We start from the raw sequence: 16,335 nt of genomic DNA, 5'->3' as shown, positions 1-16,335 counted from the left end.
GTGGAGGAGCACAGGAATCTCGGGGTACATGTCCACAGATCCCTGAAAGTTGCTTCACAGGTGGATAGGGTAGTTAAGAAAGTTTATGGGGTGTTAGCTTTCATAAGTCGAGGGATAGAGTTTAAGAGTTGCGATGTAATGATGCAGCTCTATAAAACTCTGGTTAGGCCACACTTGGAGTATTGTGTCCAGTTCTGGTCACCTCACTATAGGAAGGATGTGGAAGCATTGGAAAGGGTACAGAGGAGATTTACCAGGGTGCTGCCTGGTTTAGAAAGTATGCATTATGATCAGAGATTAAGGGAGCTAGGGCTTTACTCTTTGGAGAGAAGGAGGATGAGAGGAGACATGATAGAGGTTTACAAGATAATAAGAGGAATAGATAGAGTGGATAGCCAGCGCCTCTTCCCCAGGGCACTACTGCTCAATACAAGAGGACATGGCTTTAAGGTAAGGGGTGGGAAGTTCAAGGGGGATATTAGAGAAAGGTTTTTTACTCAGAGAGTGGTTGGTGCGTGGAATGAACTGCCTGAGTCAGTGGTGGAGGCAGATACACTAGTGAAGTTTAAGAGACTACTAGACAGGTATATGGAGGAATCTAAGGTGGGGGCTTATATGGGAGGCAGGGTTTGAGGGTCGGCACAACATTGTGGGCCGAAGGGTTGTACTGTGCTGTACTATTCTATGTTCTATTATATGGTAAATTTGGTGCACAGGAGGGTCAGGGGCTGAATAGCCCATTCCTCCTATTCTCTATATCTCTATACATTATATATTCTATACAAAATAGGTTCACAAATATCCTAGCTTCATTAAACCAACACTAGGCTTTCTTGAGGACAGATGAAAAATGTCCCTTGTAAAATCATGGTGGACGATATGAGGACTATGAAGTCCCCCTGCTTTCAGAAGACCTTCTCTGAAGCTCTCCAGGTCATGGGGACATGAGGAATCATCAGAGATAGCAAATCTGAGGAGACATTTAATCTCAGTCAATGATCCACAGAATTCCTAAAACAGCCTGCTTCTGCTACAAGACAAAGACACAGAACAAGTGGAGAGGAAAATTTAGTACTTCATAGTATAAAATAGTGGAGTTAGTAATAGGTTTCTAGTTCAAGAAAGAACAACAGCATGAAATAGTAGGTGCCATGTTAAATATGAAAGTGTCTAAGATAGGGCTTTTTCATTTGCCTTCAAGGTGGCGCTGGCAAGATTTATCTACAGTGATGAAATGCTTTGAGAGGTTGCTCATGACTAGACTGAACGCCTGACTCAGCAAGGGCCTTGACCCACTGCAATTTGCCTATCGCCACAATAGGTCAATGGCAGATGCAATCTCAATGGCTCTTCACATGGCCTTAGACCACCTGGACAATACAAACACTGATGTCAGGAGGCTGTTCATCGACTGTAGCTGAGCATTTAACACCATCATTCCTCCATTACTGATTGATAAGTTACAGAACATGGGCCTCTGTACCTCCCTCTGCAATTGATCCTCAGCTTCTTAACTGGAAGACCACAGTCTGTGAAGAATGGTGATAATATCTCCTCCTCACTGACAATCACCACTGGTGCGCCTCAGGGGTGTGTGCTTAGCCCACTGTTCTACTCTCTCTATACCCATACTATGTGGCTAGGCATAGCTCAAATACCATCTATAAATTTGCTGTTGATACAACTATTGTTGGTAGAACCTCAGATGGAGACGAGAGGAGCGAGGTATACCAATCAGTGAAGTGGCATTGCAGAAACAACTTTGCACTCAACATCAGTCAGACGAAAGAGCTGATTGTGAACTTCAAGAAGGGCAAGATAAAGGAACACATACCAATCCTCATAGCGGGATCAGAAGTGGAGAGAGTGAGCAGTTTCAAGTTCCTGGGTGTCAAGATCTATGAGGACCTAACCTAGTCCCAACATACTGATGCAGCTATAAAGAAGGCAAGTCAGCAACTATACTTCATTAGGAGTTTGAAGAGAACAAAAACACTCAAAAACTTCTATAGTTGTACCATGGAGAGTATTCTGACGGGCTGCATCACTGTCTGGTATGTGGGGGGAGGCTACTGCACAGGACTGAAAGAAGCTGCAGAGGGTCGTAAATGTAGTCAGCTCCATCTTGGGCACTAGTCTACAAATTACCCAGAACAACTTCAAGGAGCATTGTCTCAGAAAGGCAGCGTCCATTATTAAGGACCTCCAGCATCCAGGGCATGCCCTTTTCTCACTGTCACCATCAGGCAGGAGATACAGAAGCTTGAAGGCACACACTCAGTGATTCAGGAACAGCTTCTTTCCCTCTGCCATCCAATTCCTAAATGGACATTGAACCCATGAACACTACCTCGCTTTTTAAATATATTATTTTTTGCATGATTTTTAATCTATTTAATATACATGTACTATAATTGATTTACTTATTTTTAGTTATTTATTTTCTTCTATATTATGTATCGCATTGAACTGCTGCTGCTAAGTTAATAAATTTCACAACACATGCCGGTGATAATAAACCTGATTCTGATTCTGATATAAAAATAAAAATAAGGTTCACCATGCATACAAACTGTTCTGATAGAAACAATGTATAGCTGCACAGTAATGTAGGGACAGTTTCCATTCTGAATTTGAATAGAGGAATGAATAACATAACAGAAAAAGATCCACATAAATGTGAAATATTGCATCTGGAGATTCTAGAGAAAAAAATACATGGATCAGAACATCGTGATGGAAGGGGAAAAGCAGGTCTTTACGCATGTTTACATACTCCATAGAATGAGAACCATCACCATCAGTAAAAAATCAACATTATCAACTAGGACTGTCACTTCTGCTCACCTGTCCTGTCCCCTGCTTCCCAACCTCCTTCCCCTTCTTCCATGGTCCACTGTCCTCTCCAATTAGATTCCTTCGTCCTCAGCCCTTAACCACGTTAATCTATGAATTCCCAGCTTCTTACTTCATCCTCCCTCCCCCACTCATCCATCTTTTCCCCTCACCTGGTCTCACCTGTCACCTGCCAGCTTGTACTTCTTCCCCATCCCCCTACCTTCTTATTCTGGCTTCAGCCCCTTCCTCTCTAGTCATGATGAAATGTCTCAGCTCGAAATATCAGCTGTTTATTCCCTCCATAGATGCTGCCTGACTTACTGGGTTCCTCCAGCATTTTGTATGTGTTGCTCAACTAGGGCTGCTATCACCTTCATGTCTTAATAGAAAAGATGGCCGCAAACTTATGGCAGTGCAATCACTAGCCAAGTCAACACTCTCATACGGCTGTCTCACTGTTTAACTGGGACTAATCTTGTGTCATCGTTATAATCAAAGTCAAGAACTTCGGCATATCATTGTGCACTTGGTATTGCTGGAAGTACATGCAGTCATTCGGACACTGAGCAGTAAGGACTAAGAAACATTAACGAGCAGGACTATGTATATAGTGAAGTAATGTTCCCATACCTATGACAGTGTATTGCCTGGGATGCATAATTTCAGTACATGTTCCTGCTTCTTTGAACTTTCCTTTCACCCTGGTTGGCCATTTCTCAGAGGATAAGCCACACAATTTTAACAATAGGGTCCTTGCATGATTAAGAATAAAAACTATTTTCATATTTGTGAGGAGAAAATTAAAAAGAGTTTTTTAATAGTTACCTTTTATATTTTACACAATATTTACATATTAACATTTTATTTTATTTTGTAAGTAGCAGTCTGATTGTTATATAAAGTGACTATTCATGTGAAGTCAATAGTTCAAAACTATTTATCAATGGCTGATGATTTAGCAACTAGTACTTGTGTCAATAAAAACCATAAGGTATTACCCACCAATAATTAGATTTGACTGATGGGATCATTTGCTTTTAAAATTTAATGCCAGATAAATACATGAAGCAATTTTGCATAAATCTTCTTTAAATAAAGTAAGTTAGCTCAGTTTTGAAACACCTAATTTTGAGCAGTTGGCTGTCAAACACTTTTAGTCCGACCTGACTTCTCCAAACAATGGCAGACCAGAGGTTTTTCTGTTTTTTTTAGCAATTGAACATACTAGCATCACTGCAGCAATTCATATAATAATCCTGTTCTGGGTTGCTCTTCTACAGGATGTGGAAAGGGTGAAGATGGTGAAAGGTGAAGGACCTGCCTGGATTAGAGGGTATTAGTCGTAACGAGAGGTTGGACAAACTTGTGTGGCTTGCTCTGAAACTGTGGCGAAACCTGATAGATGGTTAGATAGGGGCAGATGGTCAGAATATTTTTGCCCAGGGTAGAGACGTCAAGAACTAGAATATATCTGTTTGAGGTAAGAGGGGGTTATGTTTAAAGGGATGCATGAGGCAAGTTTTCTTTAAAACACTGAGTGGAGGTGCCTAGAATGTTCTTCCAGGGGTAGTGGTGGAAGCAGATACAATTTAAGACTGTTAGTTAGACACAGGAATATGCAGGGAATGGAAGGGTATGGAATGGACAATGTGCAGGCTGAAGAGACTTAGCTTAATTTGGCATCATGTTTGATCATGCGCAAACATCATGGGTCCATTCCTATCCTGTACTGTTCTGTGTTTTAATTATGGGTGGAATTCTCTCCTACAATAAGGAATGCAAATTCTATCTTTGGTCATCAAGAAGCTGGTCAATAGAAAATCTGTTCCGGCACCTAAATGGTCCCAGAGGGAATGTTTCCAGAGTTTGAGAAAGGTTAGAAGTGTTTAGTAATCAGATTAAAACAGATGGACATTACTTCACATTGATACAGATTATTAGAGGACTGAAACATACTCTTTAAGAAACTCCGATAATGTCAGATGCTGCAGCGAGTCTGCTAGCTCCGAACAGCCTTCCTCATCAGCTGACTGTGCCCGCTTGCGAAAACTAAGTTCCCTACAGAAAATGACAAATTCCTGATTTTTTTCTGTAATAAGAAATATAATCAACAGAACTCCAGAATATTAAATTCCATTTTGTCATTACAAACACCTTGTTTGTTATCACTGCAGATCACCTGTAACCAAATTATATTTTCCAACTCTGAGGAAAAATTCCTTTTGTTTTCAAAGCAGATTGCCATTTTTGTGTCATTTGCTTACTAAGAGATCAAGTTGGCTGAATAACTTAATTTTAAAATAATTAAACAAAATACTGTGACCCATTGAAGGCACTCACTATTCTGAATAACAAATGATGTTTAATAATGACAAGGCTTTTTGTAGCTATATTTTCAAATGGTTATATGCTGCTATACTAACTGCATGGTGTGCAATAAAATGTGCAAACAAAAGTTATGATGCGGCAATCGATAAATAGCCCAAGCTAAACAAGCAACTAATCCACTAGGTAGCTAAGATAGGTGCTAAACGCCAGTGTCTGAGATCGGTGAAAATTGATTCAAGAAAATCATTAGAAATACATAAAGCATAAAAATTGGTAATTTTGTTCAATCAGTTCATATCACTGTTAATCTTCCATTCTATATGGCAAAGAAAAGTGCATCAAGATATATGGCTTTGCGAGCTGGATTGACAGTCAGGACTATTGCTGTTGCCAGAAACAAGTCTACCTAGGCTTCCAACTAAGTTCAAATTTGGATATGGATTTTAAAGCAATCAGGCAGTAGATAAGTAAGGGATCAAGATGGACTGGAAAAGTGGAAGAACGAAGAATATATATGTAACATTTATTATGAAATGGATGCAGGATAATGAAAGCAAGGAAGAGAAACAAGTATGAACATATACGGATGGAATTCAAGGCCTCAGGATATATCACATGAGAGGGTAATGATGGATAGTTTACAAAAATCAACAACAGATCATGAATTAGCTAGAATGAAAACTAACTACCCTTTATGAAATCTAGACAGATAAATAAAACATCTCGGGGGTGAAAATGAGTATGCTCAACAAATAATGGGTTAAGCACATCAAACTTATTTTGTACAGTTATACCTTCATACTATAGAAAGGATATCCATGAACAATGGTAAAATCAGCCAAACTAAAATCTCATTCAAGGTATTTGAGCATTACTCCAGAAACATTAGAATCAAGATTACAGATGCAGGAATTGGAGCAGTGATGAAGACAGTATAGATTTTATTGCCTTGCTTTTTCTGGTAAGCATCTAAAAAAAATCTTCCCATAGAAAATGTAAACTCAAACAGTGTAAAAGATATGAAAGAATAGACGACAGTCTCATAGGGAAGATGATAGAGAGAATTTATAGGGACTCACCTAATAGCTTTTCTTCTAATCCTGCAACTCCCCATGACTGAATGACAGCATTTAACATGAAAATGTATAAATTATGCACAGTATAAAGAGAATTTTGAAATAGGTGTGTCTTACTGAAAGTGTGGTGAATAGCATTAAAATGCAATCATTGGTCATTCAAAAACATTTTTGCAAAGGTGTAGTCAACTATACTATTTACTTACTGTACACCTGAGAGCACCAAACTCTCATTGGTTTAAAGTGCATGCCTCAGTGCCACCATTCTGGAAAGCAGCCTTCTCACTGCATGTTTCGATATGATTAATGGTTTTTATTGCAGTCCAGCTTCGGCAGATACATCTTAAAAGCTGGGTTAGAATCTAAAAGCCTGGAATCATCAATCTTGATTTTCTCATGTACGGATGCAACTGTTTTCCCCATTTTAAATCAACATGACTTAACTGAAAGTGACCTTTCATTTTGTTTCCCCAGAATTGTTTTACCAATGATGTACAATTAAACCTTGAGTATTTTGGACTCTGGACACTCCAATTTACTTTGATTTTTGATAAGAAAGATTCTCATTTCACCTGATTTTTTTAAACCTACATTACAGGAAATCACAATGAAACCTGGAAAACTGTTAATATTAAAACTACAATATTGTTTACGGTCATTTAGTGCCTCTAATGTAATGAAGTAGCGCAAGATGCTTAGTCAGGACATTTTCAGAAAATAAGATACTACTAACATCACAGCCTATGATCAAGAGTTTGTCATAAAAGGAGCATTAAAGGAGGCTACGAGGTTTTGGGAAGAAACTGCAGAATTTAGAATGCTGGCAGCCGAAGGCATGGTTGTTAACAGTGGGCCAAAGAAAAAAAGATGAGTAAGAAGAGAGGATTGGAGGAACACCAGAGATTTCACTGGACTGAATGGCTGCAGGAGATTATAGAGCTGCAGAGAAGCAAGGCCAAAGAAGGATTAGAAAATAGGGGAGTTACAATTCTGGGGCACCAGACTAAGTCAGTGAGCACACAGATAATAAGTGATCAGGTTTTGGTTAGGACACAGGCCGCAAAGTTCCTCAAAGAATTAACTTCGTTTAGATGTATCTCTGAACATTAGGCAGAAGGAGCAGACTTTATGGACTGAATGACCCTTTCACACTTTGCTTTCAAGAAGTCTGTGGGAAATTAATGACTTTTGTTAGAATGCTTCGGATCCTTCTGCAAAGTGTCATTTTCAATGAGGAAAGTAGTGCAAAATAACAGACCCAGCCACCATCAATGAGTAACAACCAAAGAGCAGCATGGGCACCTGAACATTAGCATATAGAGATCAGCATATTGACTAAACATGGAATGAATAAGTTCAAGGATTTACACAATAATCAATCCTCCCTCCCGAGTGAGATGCACTAAAAATCTTAGCAGAGTTGCATAGGCACATGTACAATAACTGGGGTCCAGTTCAACATTTAGCATTTATCAACATGAAAATATGCCATGCTTCTTGGACATAGAGATGGTGGATTTCCTTCCTTGATTTGTACTACTTTGAGTTATAATAATTGGAAAAAGAGCTCCTGCTTCAGTGGACGGAGTGGAACCTAGATCATAAGTGTCAGGAGAAGGATACAGAAAAGGAGCAAAGCCAGCTTAATGAACTACCTACAAGAGTCACATAGGAGCTGATGATGTCACAACATTCACGAGAGAAAAAGGGCAAATTGCAAAAGAAAGACTTCAAATGCCTTCCTAGCACAGTCTCAACTGGAGCGGGAAAATATCGAGGGCAGAAGGCAAAACAAAGGTAGAAATGAAAAGCCAACAGCAATGAGGGAGAGGCACGTTCACACACATACACACTTACATGTATGCAAATGAAGTACATAAGTCAACATGCTCTCAAGGATATACAAAGTCAACTGGAGTTGGTCAATAAACATTGACCTCTCCTGTGATACAAAATGAACAAAGTCGGTGTAAAATGTAATGGACTTCTCCAGAGACACATGTTGTAAAATCTGGTAACTACTATAATCTAAACCTTGAGGACCTCTGGAGGTAGATTATGAATTGTCTTAGTCATGCTTTGTAAATGCCTAGCTTAAGTCAAGTGTCACAGCTTAACTGATAAGAGTTCTGTTCTTCACTGTACCTTTTCTCTTTCGGGTGCTCAGGTAGACTGAAGGTTCGTTGTTCTGAAACAAAGCAATATAGAAATGTTTACAGAAGAAGATTACGCTTGCTTTCACTTGGCCAGTTTTATTAAAATTAGCTTCCTTCAAAAGAAACTGCATAACATTTGAAATTTGAAAATTAATATCTGATTACGTGTCCTCAAATTTACCAGTTATTCAATTTCTTCATGTGAATTTCAAAGATTGTATGCTTGATAAAGATGGTATATTCTAAAAATATTTTATGTTTTCCAAGTTTAGCATAAAAATGCATTGGCATGCATTCACATTTATGTCAAATCTCCTGTATTATGTCCAAAGTGACATTTCAGTCCAGGCAGAATCATTACAGCAGCACTGTTTCCTGCAAAAAGCCATTCTTGGCCAATCTGACTGATATTTATAAATTGGTGCAAAATCAGCCTATGAGCTGAAATGAACACTTAAATCTATAGGACCAAGTATCTTTACAATTAAGAATTCTTCAATCTAATCAGTCTTACTGAACCATACTTACCTGAAACAGAGAAAAAAGTGCTTCTCAAGCCCACATGGCAGTGTTGCCCTAAATTTAGGACATTTCTAAGCACATCCCTAGCAGATTTATGAAGTAATCACCAATTCATTATCACCATTGATAGATTAATGAAGACCATATTATTTGCAAGTCTCATAAGAAGTGCTGCCGCAATTTTTCAACATTTAATAGGCCTGACAAGCAAAATTGATCCCTAGTACATAAACGCTGATTGCAATACAAAATGAATATAGGAGGGTTGTGAGGCATACGCCAAAATTGAAGATTTTAATATATCAAGCTGATGTTGTGGTTAGACGAAAATGACTGAAATTTTACCTACAACCACCAGATATAATTGTGGTTTATTGCTAGCGCATTCTTTGTAGGATTCCTCCTTCAGACCAAGCAGCTCAATGTATTTAACTTTATTAATCTGTAGAATTTTGATTGCTTATTTTTCATCTCTGAGTAGTTGCACCCAGCAGAATAGTTGACTCCTGCTACAGATGTGTCATCAGGATTTTCTGTTATAATTAATCATTAGGTACCCCCCTCACTTTCCCTCTCTCTATGAAGGGAGACGAGTCATCACTAACACGTGGCAAAGGATGCGAGAGGAAAAATCTAAGAAATGGAAGGCCATAATAATGGAAACATACCAATAAGAACAGGTAGTTCTCAGTTAAATAAATCTACACAGTAATGCCTGACAACCAACCACACTGACTGGACAGCTAGGGCTTGTAGAGGTTTAGATATAGAGCAAAGAAACTGCCTTGCGGGCCCACCAAGACCTTGCTGACTATCAACCACCCATTCATATTCACCCAATATTAATTCCATTTTCTATTCTCTCCACACTCTTTTCAACTCCTCCTAGATTCTACCATTCACTTACACATTAGGGTAATCTAGAGGCCAATAGAGGTCAGAGCCGTCTCTACTTCCTGAGGAGACTGAGGTCCTTTAACATCTGCCGGACGATGCTGAGGATGTTCTACGAGTCTGTGGTGGCCAGTGCTATGATGTTTGCTGTTGTGTGCTGGGGCAGCAGGCTGAGGGTAGCAGACACCAACAGGATCAACAAACACACTCGTAAGGCCAGTGATGTTGTGGGGATGGAACTGGACTCTCTGACGGTGGTGTCTGAAAAGAGAATGCTGTCTAAGTTGCATGCCATCTTGGTCAATGTCTCCCATCCACTACATAATGTACTGGGTGGGCACAGGGGTACATTCAACCAGAGACTCATTCCACTGAGATGCAGCACAGAGCGTCATAGGAAGTCATTCCTGCCTGTGGCCATCAAACTTTACAACTCCTCTCTTGGAGGGTCAGACACCCTGAGCCAATAGGCTGGTCCTGGACTTATTTCATAATTTACTGGCGTAATTTACATATTACTATTTAACTATTTATGGTTCTATTACTATTTATTATTTATGGTGCAACTATAACAAAAACCAATTTCCCCCAGGATCAATAAAGTATGACTATGACTATGACTATGAATTGATCTATAGATCTTTGGGATAAGAAGAGCAGTGGGGTGGATAGTCCAGAGCTCCTGGAGGAAACTGAGGTAGTCACGGGGAAAATGGGCAGAGATCTAAAGTCAGGATTTAAGCTAGTGCTCTGATGCTGCAAGGCAGTGCTCCACTGGCTAGAGTATCTTAGTGCCCAGAGAGAGCTTTTATACAGCAGACAACAGGAATTCTGCAGATGCTGGAAATTCAAGCAACATACATCAAAGTTGCTGGTGAACGCAGCAGGCCAAGCAGCATCTATAGGAAGAGGCGCAGTCGACGTTTCAGGCCGAGACCCTTCGTCAGGACTAACTGAAGGAAGAGTGAGTAAGGGATTTGAAAGCTGGAGGGGGAGGGGGAGATGCAAAATGATAGGAGAAGACAGGAGGGGGAGGGATAGAGCCGAGAGCTGGACAGGTGATAGGCAAAAGGGGATACGAGAGGATCATGGGACAGGAGGTATGGGAAGAAAGACAAGGCAGGGGGGGTGACCCAGGGGATGGGCAAGAGGTATATTCAGAGGGACAGAGGGAGAAAAAGGAGAGTGAGAGAAAGAATGTGTGCATAAAAATGAGTAACAGATGGGGTACGAGGGGGAGGTGGGGCCTTAGTGGAAGTTAGAGAAGCCGATGTTCATGCCATCAGGTTGGAGGCTACCCAGACGGAATATAAGGTGTTGTTCCTCCAACCTGAGTGTGGCTTCATCTTTACAGTAGAGGAGGCCGTGGATAGACATGTCAGAATGGGAATGGGATGTGGAATTAAAATGTGTGGCCACTGGGAGATCCTGCTTTCTCTGGCGGACAGAGCGTAGATGTTCAGCAAAGCGGTCTCCCAGTCTGCGTCGGGTCTCACCAATATATAAAAGGCCACATCGGGAGCACCAGACGCAGTATATCACCCCAGTTGACTCACAGGTGAAGTGATGCCTCACCTGGAAGGACTGTTTGGGGCCCTGAATGGTGGTAAGGGAGGAAGTGTAAGGGCATGTGTAGCACTTGTTCCGCTTACACGGATAAGTGCCAGGAGGGAGATCAGTGGGGAGGGATGGGGGGGGACGAATGGACAAGGGAGTTGTATAGGGAGCGATCCCTGTGGAATGCAGAGAGAGGGGCGGAGGGAAAGATGTGCTTAGTGGTGGGATCCCGTTGGAGGTGACGGAAGTTACGGAGAATAATATGTTGGACCCGGAGGCTGGTGGGGTGGTAGGTGAGGACCAGGGGAACCCTATTCCTAGTGGGGTGGTGGGAGGATGGAGTGAGAGCAGATGTACGTGAAATGGGGGAGATGCGTTTAAGAGCAGAGTTGATAGTGGAGGAAGGGAAGCCCCTTTCTTTAAAAAATGAAGACATCGTCCTCGTCCTAGAATGAAAAGCCTCATCCTGAGAGCAGATGCATCCACCATTCAGGGCCCCAAACAGTCCTTCCAGGTGAGGCATCACTTCACCTGTGAGTCAACTGGGGTGATATACTGCGTCTGGTGCTCCCGATGTGGCCTTTTATATATTGGTGAGACCCGACGCAGACTGGGAGACCGCTTTGCTGAACATCTACGCTCTGTCCGCCAGAGAAAGCAGGATCTCCCAGTGGCCACACATTTTAATTCCACATCCCATTCCCATTCTGACATGTCTATCCACGGCCTCCTCTACTGTCAAGATGAAGCCACACTCAGGTTGGAGGAACAACACATTATATTCCGTCTGGGTAGCCTCCAACCTGATGGCATGAACATCGACTTCTCTAACTTCCGCTAAGGCCCCACCTCCCCCTCGTACCCCATCTGTTACTCATTTTTATGCACACATTCTTTCTCTCACTCTCCTTTTTCTCTCTCTGTCCCTCTGAAAATACCTCTTGCCCATCCTCTGGGTCACCCCCCCCCTTGTCTTTCTTCCCGGACCTCCTGTCCCATGATCCTCTCGTATCCCCTTTTGCCTATCACCTGTCCAGCTCTCGGCTCCATCCCTCCCCCTCCTGTCTTCTCCTATCATTTTGCATCTCCCCCTCCCCCTCCAGCTTTCAAATCCCTTACTCACTCTTCCTTCAGTTAGTCCTGACGAAGGGTCTCGGCCTGAAACGTCGACTGCGCCTCTTCCTAGAGATGCTGCCTGGCCTGCTGCGTTCACCAGCAACTTTGATGTGTGTTGCTTTTATACAGCAGCATATTTATACTTGCTGCCAGAAGACCCTTGCAAATCGTCCCTTGTGGTCTGTGGTCAGAAGGCTGCCGGTGGAATGTTGTGGGAGTTCAGAGAAAATCAGGGACATTTGTTGCAGTCAAGGATAGGAGGGAGTGCCGATCCTACAATACTTGGGAGAGGGGAGAAAATCAGGGACATTTGTTGCAGTCAAGGATAGGAGGGAGTGCCGATCCTACAATACTTGGGAGAGGGGAGAAAATCAGGGACATTTGTTGCAGTCAAGGATAGGAGGGAGTGCCGATCCTACAATACTTGGGAGAGGGGAGAAAATCAGGGACATTTGTTGCAGTCAAGGATAGGAGGGAGTGCCGATCCTACAATACTTGGGAGAGGGGAGAAAATCAGGGACATTTGTTGCAGTCAAGGATAGGAGGGAGTGCCGATCCTACAATACTTGGGAGAGGGGAGAAAATCAGGGACATTTGTTGCAGTCACGGATAGGAGGGGGTGCCGATCTTACAATACTTGGGAGAGGGGACGGGTGACGGGATGCAAGCCTTGCATAGTAGTAGTCCGAGGCTCCTCCCTCCTGAGGTGCGGAAGAGAAGCACGCTTGTAATGAAACCCCTTCTGGTTCATGACCTGGATCCAAACAAATTTATTTAATGTTTAATGAGTGCCGGGTGTGAGGGGTGGCAGGTTATGACAGGGGAGATGGGAGCAGTGTTGTATCCCCACTCCACCTCTGAGTAGGAAAGGAGAAAGTTGATATTGGGACAAAGTAGCCTACTTGGAGTATTATTTTATCTGCCATATGAACCTCCGGTCCATCTCTTTTTCTGAACACAGTGCAAGTTAAAATTGAGTTTTTGTTTCTGCTGATCAGCTATCCAAAAGCGGGACTAAAAACTATTATTTAGTGGAGGAGACATCAAGTCTAAATCCAGTATTATAACACCAGGTGATGGGCTGGTGCGCTTTGCCATCACATGACTTGGCATGCACATCACAAAGACCCAATAAACAACAATGCATTAGCCGACAGAAAGGGAATAGCAAGCTTTCACCAGTGGCATCAAAAGCAATTACCACAAAACAAATAGTCGCTTTAGTCAATATGACACTGAAAACATTAAAGACAAGATGCCTGATATACTTCTTTTAAAATGGATATTGTTGAAATATGATTTGGAAACACATGCAAGATTATTAAATGGAACTCGGTATGTTACACAAACAGAAACATTGAATCAATTATTCTCCTTACATTGTCAATTAGTGGGCAGGCATTCATGCTCCTATATTGATATTTCTCTGGGAAGAACGCATTTAGCTTTCATTAACAAGACACAAGGGAAAACATCCAAATTCTGCATGCAATGAACCATATGTCACAAAGATAATTCCCAGTCTACAGGCTGCATCATAGAGATGAGAGGAACTCGGTTTCTGTAGCCTTAAAGAGGACATTACAGAGGGATCTTACCCAACCTTTGAAAATATCAGGTAATAAAGTTAGTTCACAGCTGTAATTCAAGGTAGGCCAGATTTGTCCATATGTTCAAATCGGAGAAAGAAAAGGTTAGGATGGTTCACATAAAGAACAATGAACTTTTGGCAAGGATTTCTGGGAAAAAGAATAGAGATGAAGTTCCAGATATTAATTGGCAATGTGACAGGGAGAAGAATAAGGCCAATTTTTATTATTTTTCCTTGGGACAGCTGCACAGTCTTAATCAAGTTACTCATGTTGTGTTTGTCACATAACTGGTAAACTCCATGAATTATGTAAGCTACAGGTCAACATTTCATTTGAATTTATTTTAACCACTACTGATTAATGAACAAGAGATCTCAATTGTCACTTATATGGTTCTCCAAATGTTGAAGCTGGTTTACAATGGATAACCAAATTAAATAAAGCATCAAACTATAAAATAAGGACACACATGACAAAGGGAAGCCACACTTCTCTTAATGTTTCATTCCAATTTAAACAGCATTGATTAAAATTAAAGCAGCCCATTCAGAGACAAAGAACAAAGCTGTGAAAATGTAGCAGGCAGAGTTCTGTGCAGAGGTGTGATAGCGTTATCTAAATGCAAGCGGTACTTACTACTGTGGTGTAGCAGAGAGACTGACTTAGACAGGGAGAGCGCCTGAAGAAGGGATCGTCCACTGCTGAGAACACCATCTACAGAGCGGGGACAGACTCATCACAATGAACAAATAAAATCTATTTGAATGTTCATTCATGCCTGCCTACTTCCCTGGATACACAATATATCAGCTATCAATAAAGAATAACTGATAAGGATTGTAAAGGAGCAGTGAAGAGAGCACAGATGAAATTAGATTGGTTCCTGTGCTTGGAATCTCCTAGATTCCAACATTCTGTTTTATCACTTGCTTATTAAATGTCTTCACATAGTCATTTTAAACCTTTAAATCAGTGGCATTCCTGAATCTGAGACCATAAGACCATAAGACATAGGAGCAGAATTAACCCATTCAGCACATCAGATCTGCTCTGCCACTACTTCATGGCGATTTATTATCCCTCTAATAACACCCTGACTAATAAAGAACCTATCAACCTCCGCTTTAAATATACTCAGACTTGGCCTCCACGGCCATCTGTAGTAATGAATTTCACAGATTCACCCTTTGGGTAAAGAAATTCCTCCTCATCTCTTTTCTAAAGGGACATCCTTGCATACTGAGACTGTGCCCTCTGATACTAGACTCCATCACTATAGAAAATATTCTCTTCATGTCCACACTGTCTAGGCCTTTCAATATTTGATGGGTTTCAATGAGATCCCCACTCATTCTTTTAAACTATAATGAGTACAGGCCGAGAGCCATCAAATACTCTTCATACATTAACCCCCATCTACAGATATACTGATGGATCACAATATCAGTGGAGGCAAACAGGACATTTATTACTTGGTAACAACAGAATTTCAACCATCTCCAATACAATAAGTACATAATCCAAAACAGTGTAAGTTATGTTGCTTCTCATTATAAAATCATTTGGCATCAATAATAGATACTTAACTTTGGAGTTTCAATGGCCTCTTGCCTATTCTAAGGGGGAAGGTAACATGCTCCCACATTATTTGGGCCTACATGCCTTCTATTAGCTGACAAGACGATACTGGAAGTTGCACAATACACAGATGCCAGCTTCCTATTTCTCCGCCCCTTTAAACTATCTAAATTCAAAAGGAGACAAATGATGTTCCATTTAATAAAACGCAAAGCTAGCATCTCACTGGTTATCAATCCTCTGGGTGTTATCTCCTGACAAATCTGGCTGATACTCCAATGGTGTAGTTGTCTCATACCCAGCCAAAATTGTTAGTAACATGTTAGTATTACGTTTAGAAAACAAGCTATTAAAGTATTGTATTTTAATGCCATGAATTAGTCAGATAACAAAAGCAACTCGGCTTTGAGGGATTGAGCAATAGTGAATGAAGCTTTGTTATTCCATTAAAGAAACGCTTGTAATGGAAAATATCAGCAATCACTGAATAGTTAATCCTTATTTACGCCAAAATATGTTTCAATATTTTGATATATTACTCAGACTTTTACTAGCACTAACCTTCAATTGTGGAATCACTCAAACTAAAATCCCTTATGATTCTAGGTTTGCTTTGTGACACTTTAGGTGAGGAAAGGGAGTATGATCTCATTCGAATTCCAATATCTTCAGACACCT

The 16,335-nt window shown here is 41.0% G+C and overlaps 1 protein-coding gene across 2 annotated transcripts in view; it reads right to left on the bottom strand.

The window, feature by feature from the left end:
• Positions 1-16,335, bottom strand: part of arhgef28a (Rho guanine nucleotide exchange factor (GEF) 28a) — a 410,055-nt gene that overhangs the window by 143,188 nt on the left and 250,532 nt on the right. For both annotated transcript variants that reach the window (XM_063049236.1, XM_063049238.1), the window contains 4 exons: positions 16,219-16,333; positions 14,716-14,793; positions 8,388-8,430; positions 4,795-4,896 (listed from right to left, as the gene is read on the bottom strand). In XM_063049236.1, coding sequence (XP_062905306.1) covers positions 4,795-4,896; positions 8,388-8,430; positions 14,716-14,793; positions 16,219-16,333 — 338 coding nt within the window. The remainder of the gene's footprint in view (positions 1-4,794; positions 4,897-8,387; positions 8,431-14,715; positions 14,794-16,218; positions 16,334-16,335) is intronic.

Source organism: Mobula hypostoma, chromosome 5 (assembly GCF_963921235.1).
Source record: "Mobula hypostoma chromosome 5, sMobHyp1.1, whole genome shotgun sequence".
NCBI classification, from domain to species: Eukaryota; Metazoa; Chordata; class Chondrichthyes; order Myliobatiformes; family Myliobatidae; genus Mobula; species Mobula hypostoma.
This window is presented reverse-complemented; position numbering and strand designations above follow the sequence as displayed.